Source organism: Pyrus communis, chromosome 9, assembly GCF_963583255.1.
Source record: "Pyrus communis chromosome 9, drPyrComm1.1, whole genome shotgun sequence".
NCBI classification, from domain to species: Eukaryota; Viridiplantae; Streptophyta; class Magnoliopsida; order Rosales; family Rosaceae; genus Pyrus; species Pyrus communis.
In genome coordinates, this window is record NC_084811.1 from 12,297,479 (window position 1) to 12,315,905 (window position 18,427).

At 37.9% G+C, this 18,427-nt stretch overlaps 2 protein-coding genes across 2 annotated transcripts; one reads left to right on the top strand and one right to left on the bottom strand.

Annotated features, from left to right (window-relative positions):
- Nucleotides 1–670: 670 nt before the first annotated feature.
- On the top strand, nucleotides 671–3,546 carry LOC137745580 (vacuolar protein-sorting-associated protein 37 homolog 1). The gene is made up of 7 exons (XM_068485553.1): nucleotides 671–949; nucleotides 1,243–1,470; nucleotides 1,984–2,071; nucleotides 2,721–2,760; nucleotides 2,865–2,911; nucleotides 3,002–3,122; nucleotides 3,242–3,546. Exons 1-7 carry the CDS (start codon nucleotides 930–932, stop codon nucleotides 3,403–3,405), a joined length of 708 nt encoding a protein of 235 aa, XP_068341654.1. The 5' UTR covers nucleotides 671–929; the 3' UTR covers nucleotides 3,406–3,546.
- Nucleotides 3,547–3,705: 159 nt separating this feature from the next.
- Nucleotides 3,706–5,370, bottom strand: LOC137745581 (uncharacterized). Its single transcript, XM_068485554.1, has 2 exons — nucleotides 5,043–5,370; nucleotides 3,706–4,372 (listed from the first exon to the last, which is right to left on the bottom strand). Exons 1-2 carry the CDS (start codon nucleotides 5,300–5,302, stop codon nucleotides 3,928–3,930), a joined length of 705 nt encoding a protein of 234 aa, XP_068341655.1. The 5' UTR covers nucleotides 5,303–5,370; the 3' UTR covers nucleotides 3,706–3,927.
- Between the last annotated feature and the right edge of the window lie 13,057 nt (nucleotides 5,371–18,427).

Below are 18,427 nucleotides of genomic sequence, written 5' to 3' on the forward strand. Positions count from 1 at the left end.
ACTAATATACTAACATAAATTAACTACAAAACATTCTACCTTAACTCAAGTAACAAATATATATATATATATATATATATATATATATATATTTATATCTATAAGCGAGATATGAAACATAACTAAAAGGTAGGAAAAAAAACATAATATACTTATAAGCAAGACACATTAATTTGTGACACGTTGATTATAAAAAAGAATCTGTCATATAGATACATAAAAATAATTAACCTGTGATATAGGTTAATTATAAAAATTAAAAATAAAATCTATAAATGGGGTTTAAAGCATGAGGAAGAACAAGAAATAATAAAAAATAAAAATAAAAATAAAAAATCAAAGAGATAATTATGAAGATATTTGATTTTTATAATAAATATTATCATTGAATAGATAATTATTAATAATTAAATAATTAAATTTAAGGAATTAGACCTATTTTAATAAATTGAACTATTCCTACTAATGGCTAAAAAAATTAGACTTATATCAAGTTATTCATTTAATATTAAATTCTATTCAATATTACATAAAATACTAATTAAAAAAACCAACATAATAATTTAATTTGACATCCTATTTGAAAATGTTCTGAGTGTTTTTTTATCAAACAAGCACATAACTTTTGGGCTCCAATTTGGCCCAATGTCGGCAGAGTCGATGATGAAATTCGCATCCATCCATCCATCCATCCATCCCGACTCCAAGTTGTTTTCCTCGCATCTTCTGCGATTCTTGCTCTCACACGTCTTCGACCACTTGCACAAAAGCCACGCGCGTACTACAATCTCGTCGGAGGCGTAAACCGTTGAATTAGCTCTCGTACGTAACCGGACAGTTTAAGCTTCCAAATTCCCAACTTCGCCGTCGTCCGTACAGTTCAATCTTCCCGTCGATTCGATTCCTTGCACAAGCTCCCCCCCAAAGCCATGTCCATGTTCAAGTTCTGGTAATTTCTCTCTTCTGGGTGTAATTTAGGGTTTTAATTTTGAACCGTAGCTCCGTTGGTCCTAGGGTTGAATTCCGATTCTGGAGATTGATTTTTTGTCGTTTTCCTTAATGGGTCGGTGTTAAAATGTCCAATTTGTTCTGCGAATTGATGGGTTTTGTTAATTGAATCGATTTGCGAAATCATTTGTGGAAATTGGGTTGATTTTTGTTTCTGCAAATTATTTTTATGGAGTTTGGGTGAATTACGGGAGAGGCTGAAGTCTAAGTTTCTAAGCGTGTGTACGTCCACAGGGGATCTCAGGAGGAGCCCACTCAGCCGCGACCGGAGGTTGTTACTCCTTCACAGTCATGGTACCCTCCATCTGTAGTTAACTCTCCGACCTCTTCTCGCCCTGGGACGCCGAGCAGCACCTCATCTAGCAGTATGAGTTACCAAAGGCCAACAGAAAGGGCACAATCTCCGTTACATGTTTCGCCGGCCGAAGCTGCCGGTGTTATTTCCGTTTTGAAGGACAAGAGGTATGGATCATGGTGCTACCAAAATCTGATGTTTATAGAATAATTATGGTTTTTCTGTTTTGGAGCTGATCAACAATGATCTTGGCTCACCTAATTAATGTGTTGTTGCATATCAACTTGTCAATTTTTTTGTTTCAGATTGTACATTGATATCTGGAGACGTTTTTGTGTGAAATTTAACTGTACTAAGTGTTTGTCTAATGTAGTTGGTAGTTTTGTTGAACTTGTTCTTTTAAAAACAAAGCTTGGAACGTTTTGGTGGACTGAAGAATGTTGAAAAGGAGTTTAGAGATTAGGTTTTATGTATCATGATAGGATTTGTTTACACAATCATTATTTTAATCAGTCCTTGAAAGACCATAATTGTTAAATGAAAAATGTTGTTCAGTGAGTGAGTTTGTTTTGCTTAATCTCGAATACGGATGTAACGCTCTCGGATCATATCTAATTCTTATCTCATCTTTGTGGAGTAATCAGTAACTAATTATTATGTTTTCCTATTGATGTGTTCAGTGTTGAGGACCTACGGAAGCTTTTGTCTGACAAGAATGCATACCAGCAATTTTTTCTTTCACTCGATCAGGTCAAAATTCAAAATAATGTAAGTTTTAGTTAACTTTTGGTGTTGTACCCTTTCTGTTTAAGGTTCAAATGCTTCTGCACACACCCCATTGTTCTCAGTATAATCAACACTTACCTTTTTATTTAGAAAAGCACTTGATGAACTGTAATGGCTATCTTGATTTGGGCAAAGCGATAATCATACTTAGATTAGGCCCTTTAAGGAAGGGATCCCCATTTTTTGAATAAAAATAGGGATTAGTTGTGGGACCCACTACACATCGAATGTCAACGATCCAAACAGTCTATTTTGTAAGTCTCGATTCATAGATCATCCTTACAAAATTTCAATTCAATCCGAAACCAGTTGCCTATTTACTTATGACAATGAAATTTCAATGTTTTCTTAGAACAAAGTGTTCGTCAATTTCTTGGAACTCAATTAGATGCCCCAAATATTTGCGATTTGGCTAATATTTTGCAAGGATGATCTATGAGGTGCAACTTGAAAAATAGGTGTTTTGGTTGTTAAAGTTCGAAGTGGTGTGAACCCCACAACTAATCTCCATTTTTTTATTAAAAAATAGGGGTCCCTTTCCTTAAAGGCTTCCATAGTTTGTTCGAATGCTGTCAGTTTCAGGACATGTCTTTATTCTGTTCTTTATTGTTTCTTCTACTGACCTCATCAGCTAAGAGAGGAGCTACGGAGGGAAACTCTGCAGTTATCCAGTGAGTTCTCTGTTTCGTTTTCTGACCTACTATTTTAAATAGCTGTCTCCTGCTGTTTTATTATACATGGGAAGACAAAGTATAAATTTATTTTTATCAAACAGGGGAAAACTTGGAAAAAGAACCACAGATGGTGGAACTTAGAAACCAGGTAAGCTTTCACCGTTGTCTTGTTTCTCGCGCTTGTTGCAAAATTGTTGTGATCGTGGATCTCTCTTTCCCATTTCTTTTGTGGTCACAGTGCAGAATAATTAGAACAACAGAGTTGGCTGCCGCTCAGGAGAGGCTAAATGAGCTCGAGAGAAAGAAAGAAGAAACGTTGAAGCTGTGTTCCCCGTCTTCTCTTCTTCAAAGGCTTCAAGGTATGAAGTAATGATAATATGAAATTGTACAGTAGCTCAGGATTCGTTCTTGCCAAGCAATATATGACATGAATCACAATCAATTTGTTGGTGCATGAAAAATTTGTTCGTTCGTGCAGAATCGATGAATACGACAGAGGAGGAATCAGAAGCTCTGCACGAGCAGCTTGTCGACAAGGAGGTTGATCTCGGGGCATTTGTGGAGAAATACAAGAAGCTTCGTACCACTTACCACAAGCGAGCGCTTGTTCATCTCGCAGCAAAAACATCTTCAGTAGGATGAACATATTACCATAACGTGATGTATACATTTTAGTGGATAATTTAATTGAAAATTCAAATGGTCGAAAAAAGTACTTTGGCTGGTTGCTTATGCGTGTATAACATTAATATTCAGTTTTGATGGTAATTTTATGTATAAACATTGTTGTTTTCTCATTTGGATATGAAGGCTTTTAAACGTCGATCGAAGATTACCATTTTAGAGTCCCATTCTTGGTACGATGTTTACTTACCTAGATCGAGTATTGAAATTATTCGGAATCAGATTCCACATTTGAATCAAAAGAAACACGCGATCGCGAATCAAAATCTAGAATTTTAACATTTGATAAACTAAGCACAATTTAAACTTTTACAGCACCATCTGGTTTCCAATGCTACTAATACCAATATATGACGCTACTTAACCTGAACCAAAACAAATACAACTACCGGAGCGTCTATAGGTATTCATTTCACATGTCCAACCATCTTACCGAATTTCCCTCATCTTATCTTCAATTTCGGCTACCCCTATTAGGGATTATTGTTCCTCCGGTTTCAAACGATCCAGCTCCTTGTCCCAGTTGAGTCCAAACATTTGACGGCCGAAAGGAGCCATAAGATTGTACTGCAGTACCTTATTATTGATCTGTTTCACTTGCAATTTCAAAGCCTCTGAAGCTTCAACCCATTTCGATTGATCACCCCTGTCCCCGCCCCCATTGCAATTTTTGCTTGCGCAAGCCTTCTTCAGAGCAATTCTCCATTCCGAAACCTGGCTCCTTATCTCTTTGTTGAGCTCAACCCACTGTGGCGCGCAGCCATTCTTCGAGAGGATTCGGTACAAAGTGTCCTCAGCTGGGTCCGCGTGAGGATTTGAACTTAGGTTTAGGGGCTTCCCTTTTCCCGGCAAATTCTCAAACTGCCCTTCTTCCATAGAATGCCATATTCTTTGCTCCACCACATTGATTATATCTGTTTCTGACCTGCCACAGCATCCCAAATTCAAAATTATCATAATTTAAATAACAATAATAATCCAACATTCAAAAACCCAAATCTAATGAAAAGCCAAATCATCGTTTTAGGCCTGCGCTTCGGCCAAGTTTTAAATTTTGAAACGTGTAGTTTCAATTGTCGCAATTTAAGTCATGTAGTTTATGAACTGCTTGTAATCTAAGGGCAATAAAATTAGCACATAAGTAACATAGGGTAAGTGGTGTTCTTGTAATTGAAGAAACACCATACACATAATTATCAAATGCTAAATCAGTAACAAATTAAGTCATGAGACGTTTAGTGTCCGTTTGATAACCATTTCAGTTGTTTTTATTTTTGAACATGACATATTTTACACTAAAAAGAGGAAGAGTTCGGCTAAGCCCCAGTGTGAGCAACTTAATTTGATATTTAATTCATCATCCACGAAATTCAAACCTAAGACCTCTTAGAAGAGGTACAAGTGAAGATGATACTGTAGTACTCAATTGTTAGTTTTCAATTCTTGGACACACAAATTGTGAAAACAAAATCTGAAAACTGAAAACAAAATGGTTATCAAACATCCGAGTAAACTACTAAACTTGAACTACCGAATCATATCAAAGTGGGCAAACAGAATCATAGTATGGTCAAATTAAAACTGGGGATTTGAACCTGATGTTGTTGCGCCGACCACGGAGCTCAGGAGGAAGTTTACTGTCGTTAACGGCGTCTATTACCGCCGATAGGCGGTCTCCTACCGGCTTCTTCTTCTCCGCCTTATCAGATTTACTAGACGACGATGAAGACCACAGTCTCGGTTGGGACCCACCATGGCCGACGCTGATCGCGGTCAGAGACGAATCGTGGGCCGTTGACCTCCGAATCTGAAACGACAACGCAGCTAACGTTCGTCGCCCAAGGCGGGTCGCCATGGCTTCAGCGCAACCTCGACTCCGAGGAGGTTCTCATCTTCCTTGGTTTTGGTAGCGGGGATTTTGTTGAGTGACGGTTGCGGTGGGCGGCTCAGCGTTTGCCACGTGGGAACGGATGAAACTGGCGCGCAAATACGTGGGCCTTGTGTTACCAAGTTTTCTCTTATTCACATCACTAAATACACACTTCAATAAGCACGGTTAGATTAAAATGGAAGGAGGAGATGAAATCTTTGGTTTAACTTGCAACCGGTGAACGAATTATTTATTTATTTATTTATTTTTCGTTAGTAAAAATATAGTTTGTTAAATTAGATATTAAATTAAGAAATCAACAAAATTCGAACTCATATCGTGGTGTAAGGGTAATATTCAACTTCATCATTTTAGTAAAAGATCACTTGCGGTCAAGGAATATCTATTCAGTAATGTGTTATCTCCATCCTAAAACTAGGAGCACTTTGTTGCTTAATGTGTGATTCTGGAATTTTGTTATAATGTGTTTCATATTATACAAAAATCAGATTTGTTTTTATATGAATGCGCGTCCAACGTCAACAATACGGTAAATTTTTATTGTTTCGAATGTCGAATATGGAGTTGGATTTTACCGCCCAACAAAGAGACGAAATACAACTATTTTTCACACTGTTGTTCCAGGAGTATCATACAAGTTCCGTACGTTTGAATTTTGTGTTGAGTCCTAGAGGCCTTCCTAACTCAATGGGTAGCCCCTAAGCTATGCACCCCTTAATTAATATGCAAGTGGAATTATTTTTGTCCTTCAAAGAAAAATCTACAAGATCATCGTTAAATTATTACGTGAACAATCACGTGACCATATTTTTAAAGGTATTTTTATCAAATCAACCCCTACTTTTTAGCCAAATGGTCCCTGAGATTGGCATAACACCTCACTTTTGTCCCTAACAATGAAAATTATAAAGTCTTTTCTAAGTATATCCATAAATCATTTTGGTCATTCCGTGAAGATGGAGAAGATGGAGAAACTCCAACAAAATATGACCCAATAAGTGGCTAGAACACTCATCATATAAAAAATGTGTACAAATGAGATGCAATGAGCGTTTGAACTATTGAATACTCATTCTTAGAGGTCTAGTAGCATTTTGGATGTGTTTACTTGTCAAAATGTGAAGGTGGTGAAACTCCACCAAAATATTCTCGTTAAGTGAAGGTGGTGAAACTCCACCAAATTATTCTCGTGATAATTTAACAAGGATATCCTCATGATAATTTGACGAGGATATTGACAAATTTTTCATGAAATGATCAAAATAATTTAAGATGTACAAACTCAGGACAATTTTTATTGATTTTCATTTTCAAGTATCAAAATAAGAAGTTATGCTAATCTCAGGGACCATTTTGGCTAAAAGGGGTTGGTTTGACAAAAATATCCTTAAAATGTGTTCACATGGTTGCCCACGTAACAATTTAACAATGGTATTGATAGATTTTTCACATAATGACCAAAATGATTTACAATAGATAAACTCAAGAACCACTTCGATCGATTTTCAATCTCAATGACCAAAGTGAGGAGTTATATGTCAATCTCAAGGACCATTCTAGCTAAAAAAGCCAAGATTGAAATTACTGTAGTTGATGAGAATGATATGTATTATTACTAGTATATGCCCACACACAAAGTGTGTCTGAAGTAGTTTTTTTCTTTTTTTCTTTTTTCTTTTTTTTTTATTGAAAGGAGAGCAGAAGAGGGTGAAAAAGACTAGAGAGGGAGGGAGAGGTTTAATTTTTTTTTTTTTTTTTTTAATTGGAGATGTTAAAATCACCTGTAGATGAAAAATAGCAAAATTTTGTTTTATGAAATTACATTACTGTTTTTAATTTTTTATTTTTTTGTGATAGAAGACTAAATAATCTTTTAACCCTTTATTTATTTATAAAGAACATTCTATTAATATGTAGTTTAGATTATTATTATTATTATCACTATTATAATTATAATAATAATTATTATTATTAAATAAATAAATAAATAAAATGACTTGGGCCAGCAGGTAAAAAATATCATGCTGGTCCTTGCGTTTTTTTCCCATGAACCGTTGAAATTGATTATTGTCAAAATAAAAAGCCCAAAACAAATCATGCAGTCAAGAACCCAAAAAAAAAAAAAACCAAACATAAGAAAACAAAGAGCTTTATGTTCATCATACAAACTGTCCAAGACAAACTTTTAAATGAATATAGAGCTATTATTGACACTTGAAAGCTATCCTGTTCCACGTTTTTGTTTTCTTTTTTAAAAACATAATATACTTAATCTAAGTTACATTAAGAGAAGAAGAGTTTAAACTAATAGTGTAAAGATGATCGATGTGTGCCCATGGATACTCCAATATCACATGCATCACTCAGCACTACAATTAACACGTATCTACATTAAATGGACCTCTATGTAAGTGAATAGATACCCATTGACCATCCCTAGTCGCAGTGGGTTAAGAAGAAAACTCTAACAACCACCGCTATCCACCAGTTGCACGCCCTCCCTCTATCCACCATGAAAAGAAATGTACATTTCGAAGAGTTCTACCTTTTAAAAATGCTAATAACAACTCCTACAAGTTTTTGTAATTTAAAATCCTCGGTCCACGTGGCGTCTATGATTTTATGTTCATTATCATGCCATTTTAGCAAAAGAGATAAATTTAAATCTTTCTCCTCAACACACATGATAAGCTCATATTTATATATATTTTACATCAAATTCATTTGTCTTTTCTTAGTTAGTTCCTTATATTTTTGAGTTATTTACTTTGTTTTTTGGTGTTTTGTAGGATTTCTCAAGCAAGGAAAAGAAAAATAGCACAAGTGGGATTATAAGTAACAAATTCGTCAAAACTGCCTGTGCAGGTCAGCTGACTTTGGAAGCAAGTTTCGAACAGCTCAGAATGAATTAGAGAATGAGCCTTATATGCTTTGAATGCTACGGAAGTCTATTTTCTGGACCATTTCACGGATTGCTAATATCATTTTTCTAGAAGAAGTTATGGCCGTTTCAACACTAAAAGGTTCTCAAGAGGCTGAACAGTTTGTAACTGACAAGAAAGCATTGAAAGCAATAAATCCAATAAAACTAGCAGCCAAAACTGATGCAACCAAGAACAAGCCAGCTGACACCTATTCAAATATCAGAGGAAATGGAAAATTAAGTGGGAGTAATGGGCATAAAGGCTACCTAAAGAGCTACAATTGTTTTACCATTTCCTCTCACTTATTGTCATCACTAAATGGCTGTTAGTGGGTGAGTTATGAAAAAAAAAACTGTGGCAGCAAGAAAGAAGTAAAGGGCTGCAGGTTGCAGCGGTAAAAAAAGAAGAAAAGGATAGGAAAAAAAAAGAAGGAAAGGAAGGAAAAAAGGCAAGGCTGCTGCATTGGGGAAGGAAGGAAAGGAAGGAGGAAATCTTGGCATTTTCTTCTTTCAGTTTTATCTTCTCAAACCCATGTCTTTCTTTTGGTTTTATTTGAGAATAATGTGTAACTAAATTTTTAGTAGTTAGGGGCTGTTTGAAGCCCCGAATATGATTGCAAGTTTGTTATGACATTTCGTTTAAATTACTTTTATGAATGAATGAAAATTGGTTCACTCCTTGTCTCATTGATGAATTATTTATATGTTTTCTACAGATGCATACTTAGTAAGCATATCTAGGATTCTAATGCTATGAATATGTGTGTGCCTGCCCTTGTCAAATGAGGACCTACATAAATTCTAGAGTAGTACTTGTTAATTGCGATTAACATGTGAATCAATTTCTAGGATAAGTAAGACAACAATAGTATTTACGATGCCTTGTGATGACTCAAACCCTTTTCATTCTTAATGATTTCTACTTGTTAAATCTATGAACGCGCCATTCTAGATTGCATGTTAGGGACTAAGTTAAGTTGAAAACGTCATTCTCTTAACATACTACATGAGAAAGAGTAATAGGTTGAGTTCTAACATTGAGCCAACTTGAGCATCTTCATTCGGAAATAGAAGGAATTTGAATGAAACATAACATGTTTGCATGATGATTTGGTGGTGGATAGCAATTCCCCTAACTCATTTTTCTTAATTTGTGAACTACTTAAAATCTGTTTCTGTCCTGTTTTTGTTCGATTTAATTTAAATAGAAAATCAACTCCAAAAATCCCAAAAATTTGTGTGAGTGTAGCTCTGTGTGTCTAGTATTTGTATATAAGTCGATCTAATAATTATTTTTCGGTGGCTGGCCAGTAGGGACAACAGCCCAGTTTTTGTGACATTTTAAGTAGTTAGATAAAACAATCTTATGCAGGAAAGACCCTTATTTTCATATGCTACAATTGACAAATCTTAGTGTTAATAAGGAAAATCAATAGGACATTTGTGTGCAATTTGTGGTGTGCTTTTAATCCTATCAACACACAGTTGATAATCAAAATCAAGGGAGGGGCGATACAAATGTGGATTCTCTTCTGACGTTGGAAAGAAAAGTATCACAATCTAATCAATAATAAAATATGAGCGCCAAAATGAAACCAAAACTTAACGTGATGATTTGAAGATTAGAAAAACAACAAAAGGACAAAGATCATTCAAATTTATTGATGCACAAAATCGGCAAGGACTTTGGTACAACAGAAAGTGTGAAGTTTATGACCTTCGCTAGGTTGCTCTGGTCATTAGTGTGGATAAGTATGTAAATGAATAGAGATAGGGAAGCAAAGAACACAAGATGTACGTGGTTCACCCATATTGGCTACATCCACGGAGTAGAGGAGTTCTCATTAGTTGTGAAGGGTTTACACAAATACATAGGTCTAAGCTCTCTTTTAGTGAGTTCTAGTGAATAGTTTAGTACAAATGACATTAGGGATTATTGTGGGAGAATGATCCTTTTTTATATAAGAGAGTTTCTAGTTTTGTTATGACATTGACACGTGTCGTGTTGTGATTGGCCTCTGATATCGACACGTGTTGCGCTGTGATTGGCCTCTGATACCGACACATGTCGCGTTGTGATTGGCTTCCTAGTTGGAGGAAAAGTCTTGTAGGTCCTTGACGGTATGCTGTTGACCGGTGCTTAGTAGTTTCGAGATTGGTCAAGTATGGTACAAACAGTGCTCCCCTAAGTTCCCGAGTGAGGGAAGCTTCTCGGTTGGGGACTTGTAAGATCCAAGCCATTGAGTAATCACGAAACTTCCAAGTACCGAACTGTGGTGTCGCCTTCACTTGCCTTCTTTGTCCTGTAAGTAGATGTGGCATCTTCTCTTGGAAGTACTTTTCCTTCATCCAAGAGTGGTATATTTGGTTGGCATTGACGCACAAGGTAATGTATCATTTTCATTTGAAGTTTACTTGTAGTTTCAGGTTTGGTCAAGTGCGATACAAACCATATAGTAGGAGTCCTCCAAGTCTCTAAGCGAGGAGATCTGCCGAAGGAGGTGACAGACAAGGTAAGCAATCAAGGTTCCAAGCAATCAATCTCAGATCGGTAGGTTGATCTTGGGTTTTGGCTGATTGTAATCATTCTCCTTGTCTCTCATTCAGCAATAAGGATAAAGAGAAGAAACAGGGAGAATAGATGATATGAGGTACTCTTGTTTTTGGAGAAGACGGACGAATCGGCGCGTGCTTTATTGTACTTGAATTTCCACAGGTGTATTCTTGAACTGGGTTGTAGGGTTTTCTGGTTTCCTCCAAAGGAGCGAGCCGACTTCAGAATTTGAGAAACAAGTCCGTCAGACCTGGAGTATGTTCCATCATGATGATATGGGATACTTTTGTTGTTTGACAAAGTAGTAGATGTGGTATAGCGAAGCTTTGTTCTTCGACGACGGTGCTAGCGAAAGGATGTTGAGGCTTCTCGATCTCTTCAATTAGAGCAATGATGCCGAGATTGGATTTGACTTAGACTCTTCCGTCTGGATTGTGCGGTTCCACAAGAAGGGGCGTCGTGCTGTAGTGATCTGTTCTAGCTCGTCGTTGAACCTTCTACTTTAATCTTTTGTATAGCAGAAATAGTGCACAACCTTTGCATTTAAATGGTCATTCAGAGCATGACTTCTCAGTGACTCATCCATGCTTGGCAGCTTTAGTGTAAAGAGCCAATATCGTACCAACTGTTCTGAGGTATTTGCTGATGAAATTCATGACCTCGACAACAATTGAGGATGAGTACTCGAGAGCAATGCTAGGCAAGCGACCGGGCAAAGGTTCCGAGCAATCAGTTCTAGATCGGAAGTTTGATTTCAGGTTCTGACTGATTGCGTTCTTTCTCCTTGTCCTGCAGGTAAGAGCAAAGGCAAGGGAAAAGACAGGAAAAAGCATGATATGGGATACTCTTGCTTTCAACCCTGATGATATGAGATATTCTTGCTCTGATGTGGCTAGTTGGCATGGGTATTATCGAAGGAAAAGAAAACAGAGTATTTCGAGAGGCTAGATTGGGAGTGCCATTTCGGATGTGAGGAAGGCTTGAGCATTTTTTTTTTTATTTGGCAGGTCTGCCTAGCTATGGAGGATGAAGGTCGACATATATAGGAATTTTCCCAACAGTGAGTGGTAATACTGTTCCTTTACCCTTCTCGGTCAAAGCAATGTAGTGGTCGCTGCAAGCTTCACGTGTTTTAACTTTGTCAGAACACTTTGAAAAAGTGGTCTGTGGTATCCAGAAAGCTAATGTTGCGTGTGAGGATTGTGGACAAATTTTATCCAATGAAATCCGACTTCTCAAAGTCTGAGCAGGCAATCTTGTTGGGGATATGGTTCTCGAGATTCGGAGAGCGGTGCCTCTTCGATTTCTGAGCAAGCAATCTTGTTCGGAGTGTTTTCTCAGATGTGAAGAAAGGTTGGGCATTTTTGCAAGTCTGCTTTGCCACGGAGCATAGAGGTTGACACACATAAGGATTTTCCAATAATCAAGCAGTGGTGCTGTTCTTTTATCCTTGTAGGGTAACTGGGCCTTCAACATTTACTTGTCTTAACTTTGTCAAAGTTCTTTTGCAAAGTTGTCCTTGGTATCCGAGGAACTGATGTCGCGTGTAAAGATTAATAATAAATTTTAACCCAAGAAATCCGCTTCTCGAAATTCGGATAGTGGTGCCTCTTCGATTTTTGAACAAGCAGCCCTATTGAAGATCTGACTCTTTCTTTTATAGGAGCACCAATTAAGTTCAAAGAGTCCATTCTGAAAGTTATTGCTTGTAGGAATTTTTTTTCTTATTTTCGTACTTCTAAGACTTACTGTACTTCATTTTTTTCTTCATCTTTTCTGAGAATGTCTAGCCCGTTCGAACGTTGTTTGGACTTGAATGTTGTAGAAGAGGTAGCCATGTCTCCTCAAGATAACATATGGCGCTTATCCTTCTTATCTTTTACTGGTCCCCTTGCTATTGGGGACTCTATGATGAAGAATGATATGACCGCTGCGGTAGTGGCCAAGAATCTTCTCACTCCCAAAGACAACAGACTACTTTCCAAACGATCCGATGAATTGGCTGTTAAGGATTCTCTGGTTTTCAGTGTTCAGTGTGCAGGTTCTGTGTCTAATATGGCCCAACGCCTATTTGCTCAAACTCGCGAAGTTGAATCATTGGCGGCTGAAGTGATAAGTCTCAAATAGGAGATTAGAGGGCTTAAGCACGAGAATAGACAGTTGCACATGCTCGCACATAACTATGCTACAACCATAAAGAGAAAGCTTGACCAGTTACAGGAATCCGAGGGTTAGATTTTAAATAATCATCAGAGGTTTGTGAGTTTGTTCGAAAGGCATTTATTGCCTTCGTCCTCTAGGGTTGTACCACGTACTGAAGCTCTAAATGATCAACCTCTAGTGCCTCCTCTTTCTGGGGTTCTGCCCAGTACTGAGGCTCCAAATAATCACCCTCCGGTGCCTCCTATTTCTGGGGCTTTGCCGAGTGTTGAGACTTCTCCTGAGTAGCCTTTGTGAATGCGCCCTCCTGTTTGTTTGTTTTAATTCATGTGTATGCACGTATTTGTAATTTATCTAAGATATCAATAAATAAGTTTTACTTCATTCAACGTGTTGTGTTAAATACACTAATGTATCATTCACTAAGTTTTTTGTTGAAGTTTGCATGTTGAAACTTCGTGGATGGACCTTGTAGGTTGACGTAGTGCTCCCTTAATTTCTTGAGTGAGGAAAACTTCTCGGTTGGGGACTTGAAAAATCCAAGGCACTGAGTAGTCGCGAAATTTCTGAGTACCAAGGTGTAGTGGTATATGGTAGGAGTCCCCCAAGTCTCCGGTCGAGGGAGTTGACGAGGGAGGTGTCTTGTTAGTAGGCAATTTTCCAAACAAAACTTTACCATTTTCCTTTCTAAGTGGTTGCCTAAAACTCCTCATTCATATATATTTGGTATGAAAGTTGTTAGGCCCAAAGAAGGGGAGGCCTAGGTTTTCTTTTTCTTTTTTTTTTTTTTTTTGAATTTTTTTTGAATTTTTTTTTATTTCTTATTTTTTTGAATTTTCGAAATTATTTATTTATTTATTTTTATTATTTATTATTTATTTTTATTTTTTAATGGGTGAAGTTTTGATGTTGAAGTTTTGTAGGTGAAGTTTTGGTGTTGAAGCTTTTGTGTTGAAGCTTTATAGGTGAAGCTTTTGTGTTGAAGCTTTGTGTTAAAACTTTTGTGTTGAAGCTTTGTAGTTAAAGCTTTTGTGTTGAAGCTTTGTAGTTAAGAGTTGAACCTTTGTAGTGAAGCTTTGGTGTTGAACCTTTGTAGTGAAGCTTTGGTGTTGAACCTTTTGTGTTGAAGCTTTGTAGTTGAGAGTTGAAGCTTTGGTGTTGAAACTTTGTTGTTGAGAGTTGAACTTTTGTAGTGAAATTTTGGTGTTGAAGCTTTGGTGTTGAAGCTTTGTAGTTGAGAGTTGAACCTTTGTAGGTGAAATTTTGGTGTTGAAGCTTTTGTGTTGAAGTCTTGTAGTTGAAGCTTTTGTGTTGAAGCTTTGTTGGGCACCATAAATTGATTTTGCTTCACACTATCTTGATCAAGAGTGTGTGAAGCTTTTAAGAATTGTAGTTGCTCTCCATTAATGAAGCTTTGTTTAATGTTTAAACTTTGTAAGTGAAGCTTTTGTGTTAAAGCTTTGTTGGGCACCATAAATTGATTTTGCTTCACACTATCTTGATCAAGAGTGTGTGAAGCTTTTGAGAATTGTAGTTGCTCTCCATTGATGAAGCTTTGTTTGATGTTTAAACTTTGTAAGTGAAGTTTTTGTGTTGAAGCTTTGTTAGGCACCATAAATTGATTTTGCTTCACACTATCTTAATCAAGAGTGTGTGAAGCTTTTGAGAATTGTAATTGCTCTCCATTGATGAAGCTTTGTTTGATGTTGAAACTTTGTAGGTGAAGCTTTTATGTTAAAGCTTTGTTGGGCACCATAAATTGATTTTGCTTCACACTATCTTGATCAAAAGTGTGGGAAGCTTTTGAGAGTTGTAGTTGCCCTTCACTTGTTGAAGCTTTTGTTGGCACCATAAATTGATTTTGCTTCACACTATCTTGATCAAGAGTTTGTGAGGCTTTTGACATTTGTTGTTGCCCTTCACTTGTTGAAGCTTTTGTTGCCATTATAAATTTTTTTTGCTTCACACTATCTTGATCAAGAGTATGTGAAGCTTTTGAGAATTGTTGTTGTCTTCCATTGATGAAGCTTTGTTTGATGTTGAAACTTTGTAGGTGAAGCTTTTGTGTTAAAGCTTTGTTGGGCACCATAAATTGATTTTGCTTCACACTATCTTGATCAAGAGTGTGTGAAGCTTTTGAGAATTGTTGTTGCCCTTCACTTGTTGAAGCTTTTGTTGGCACCATAAGTTGGTTTTGCTTCACACTATCTTGATCAAGAGTGTGTGAGGCTTTTGACATTTGTTGTTGCCCTTCACTTGTTGAAGCTTTTGTTGGCACCATAAATTTATTTTGCTTCACACAACTTTTGTTGGCACCATAAATTTATTTTGCTTCACACTATCTTGATCAAGAGTGTGTGAAGCTTTTGAGAATTGTTGTTGTCTTCCATTGATGAAGTTGTTACGTTCCTGTTTTTTTTTTTTTTTTTTTCTTTTTTTGAGAATGGGGGGAACAGCATTGCTTTGCATCATCTTCAGGTTGGTAATCTTCTCCACTCGATCGCATGCTTTCATTTTGGTTGAATTGTTTAAGTGTTCATGTATCTGTTTAAGAACATGATGAACTGGTTGAGCTTTTTCTGCATGCCCTAGGAACTTCCTTATGTTTCAATCTTTCATGTAGTGATAGAGTTTGTTTCTGTTTGTTGTAGATGTCAGAGTCTGGAAGTCCTAGTGATGAGGGCTCCCCTAGCTCTAGCTCTAGGTTTGAGCTTGCAATGTTGGAGCCTTCAGGGCCTTTGTTGGAGTCTTGTACCAAAGAAACATTGGATGATTTTCGCAATTGTCAAACTTTAGCCAATATTGCTTCTTCCTCCTTCATGTCAGTGGGTGAGGGGGTTTTTCTTGACGCCATACCCATATTTCGCTCTGAGTTCACAGCGGACCTTTTAGAGAAAAACTTGTTAGATAGCGAAAAACAGCTTGAAGCTCTAAGGCAGTCATGTAGTATCCCCTGCAGTGTAGGAATGTGTTTGGTACATCATGAAGAATTGCCCTCTGAACCGCCCAAGGGTCATGTCATGTTCTATACTCAAATATTATTGACCTTAGGGGTGAAGTTGCCTTTGCACCCTTGGTTGCAACGAATGCTATCTTTCATTGGATATGCGCCTGGTCAACTCAATCTTGGTTTTTGGGATACCTTGATCGGGTTTTATATTATTTGGATGGAATGTGGGAGCCTTCCTTCCATCAGTGGGGCTACTGCTATCAGATGCGCCCAATGAAAGCATGCCCAGGATATGCCGAGTGTGCATGTTGAAGTGAGAGAGAGCGTATTGTCTTTGGTAAGAAAAAGACGTACTGCACTTGGAAAAATCGTTGGTGCTTTCTTTATGATGATTGGGAGCATGTTAGGGGTGTCACGCTTGAGCGACGTGTTCTTACTCACTTCCAGACTGTAGGTTGTAATGTATCCATTGTTCGCATTATTTGCTATTTGTTGTAGTTTCTTCTTACGTCTAACATTTTCTTTCATGCAGTAACTCGAGGCAACATCAAATTGTCTGGACGGGAATTGGCTGATGTAGAGAAGGTGTTAAGGGTGCCTAAAGAGGATAGACATTTAGGCAAGCTACGACCTTGTTCTGAAAGTACGGTTTCCAACCCCTAGTGTCGGAGTGCCAGAGACGAGCAAGTAAGTTGTATCCTTCGTTGCGCCCTCTCCTTCTTTTACAAAGCTGCATTCTTTACTTTGATTTTTCTTGTTCAGTGGAGAAAGTGAGCAAGAAAGGGGGGACTAGCACCAAGAAAGGGAAATCACCCATGTTAGTTCCCGTAGATGACATTTTGTTTCACAAGGGAGCTCATAAGCACCGAGTGAGGCCAGCCCCTAGACCTAAGTCGCAAGAGGAGGTCCTTAAGATCACTGCCTCAAAAAGAGCTGAAGCTGAGGCTATCGGGTGTGCTGTTGCCATAGTTGCAGGGGAGGAGAGACGACTGTTGCCTCATCTTCCTACCATCGAGCCCATCTTTCCTCCAACCATGAAGTCTATTGACCAAGAAGGTGACCCTAGCTCCAGCCGTAAGAGGAAATATAAGGAAGAGGTTGGTAGCATCCATTGGAAGGATTTGAAGGTTGCAATGCAGGCAAGTAGTTTTAGGTATGTCAATAATTGCTTGGCAAGACGTCGATCCACTGTTGACGAGCTTGGCGAGCCGCTAGATGAGAATGAATTAGATCGTGACCGGATGATGAGGCTATCTTCTTATGTAAGTGTTATTCTGTCATTTCTTTATTTTCTTCCCTCTTTTTCTTGGTAGTGACGATAATCTTGTCTTGTAGGTCATGACTGAGTACGACGACAGATTACGAGAGGTCGAGCGGTACAAGGCAAAGTTTAAAGAGAATAACCAGCTTGTGAATGATGCTAGAAAAACGAGCAAAGCTTTAGCTGAGGCCATTTGCCTCAAAGATCAACACTTTGAGAGTTTGAAGAGGCGAAATGGTGAGAACGTGAGGCTCAAGAAACAACTGGAGGGGACTAAGAAACAGTTGGAGACTACTATCCTCGAAGTTTCCAAAGTGAAAGGGGAGTTGGATAGTGCTTTGGTTGAAGTTTCTGAGCTAAAAAGAAGTATCCCAACTGAGAGGGACGCTGCCGTGCAGGAGTTCTTAGGTTCCCAGGCCTTTCAAGATGATTTTAAACCTCACTGCATCCGGGCGGCTAATTTTGAGAAAAGAAAATGGATGGCCGTCCTTGAGCGTTACGATAATGGAAGCATTATCCAAAAGTACCGTGATGAGATGGATGAGTACCGACAAAGAGGTGAAGCCTTCGACTTCGCAATGGATCCTAGTAGTGAGGATGACTCTGATAATGAGGCTAGTGTCGGTGAGCAGTCTCAGGAGAGTGAGGATGGTTCTGGAGATACCGAGGATGGTGGCGATGGCAATGCAGTTGAAACGCAGAGTGATATTGTCAGGGGTTCGGCCTCAGATGAAGATGACTCATAGTGCCCTTTTTTTTTTTTTGCATGTATTTTGAATGTACTAGTTTGTTGTTTGTGTGGCATGTGCCATGTACTCTGGATGTACTAGTTTATTGTTTGTCTGGCATGCGCCATGTTATAAGGCTGAGGGTTTTTTGTTTGTGTATGTTTGCAACCTTGTACTGTGCGCTTTGATGTTATTTGCCAAGTATTTGTACTATCATTGATGAATGTTTGGTTATGTTTGAATAGATCCCTTGTTTGGATTTAAGTCATGTTGATATATATATATATAGACTTTATTTCATGGTGTAAGCATTCGTGTTGAAGCTTCAAACCTGAGCGTTTCAGTGGTAAGGATGTAAAGGAGTTAAGACCAAGTTGCCTAAATCACCTCTTTATTAAATTGATACCAAATGACCTTCATTACATAGGATGCCAAATGGTCGTAGCTCAATGCTTGTACAGTGTGAGTCTACTTGTAATACTACTTCAAGTGATCAGCGTTCCATGGATGGCC

What these genes read in the sequence shown, in the direction of transcription:
- LOC137745580 (XM_068485553.1), top strand. Translation starts at nt 930, where the DNA reads ATGTCCATGTTCAAGTTCTG. An exon ending in TCCGTTTTGAAGGACAAGAG is followed by an intron (nt 1,471 to 1,983) that starts GTATGGATCATG and finishes TGATGTGTTCAG; the next exon opens with TGTTGAGGACCTACGGAAGC. An exon ending in AGGTCAAAATTCAAAATAAT is followed by an intron (nt 2,072 to 2,720) that starts GTAAGTTTTAGT and finishes TGACCTCATCAG; the next exon opens with CTAAGAGAGGAGCTACGGAG.
- LOC137745581 (XM_068485554.1), bottom strand. Translation starts at nt 5,302, where the DNA reads ATGGCGACCCGCCTTGGGCGACGAACGTTAGCTGCGTTGTCGTTTCAG. An exon ending in GGTCGGCGCAACAACATCAG is followed by an intron (nt 4,373 to 5,042) that starts GTTCAAATCCCC and finishes ATGCTGTGGCAG; the next exon opens with GTCAGAAACAGATATAATCA.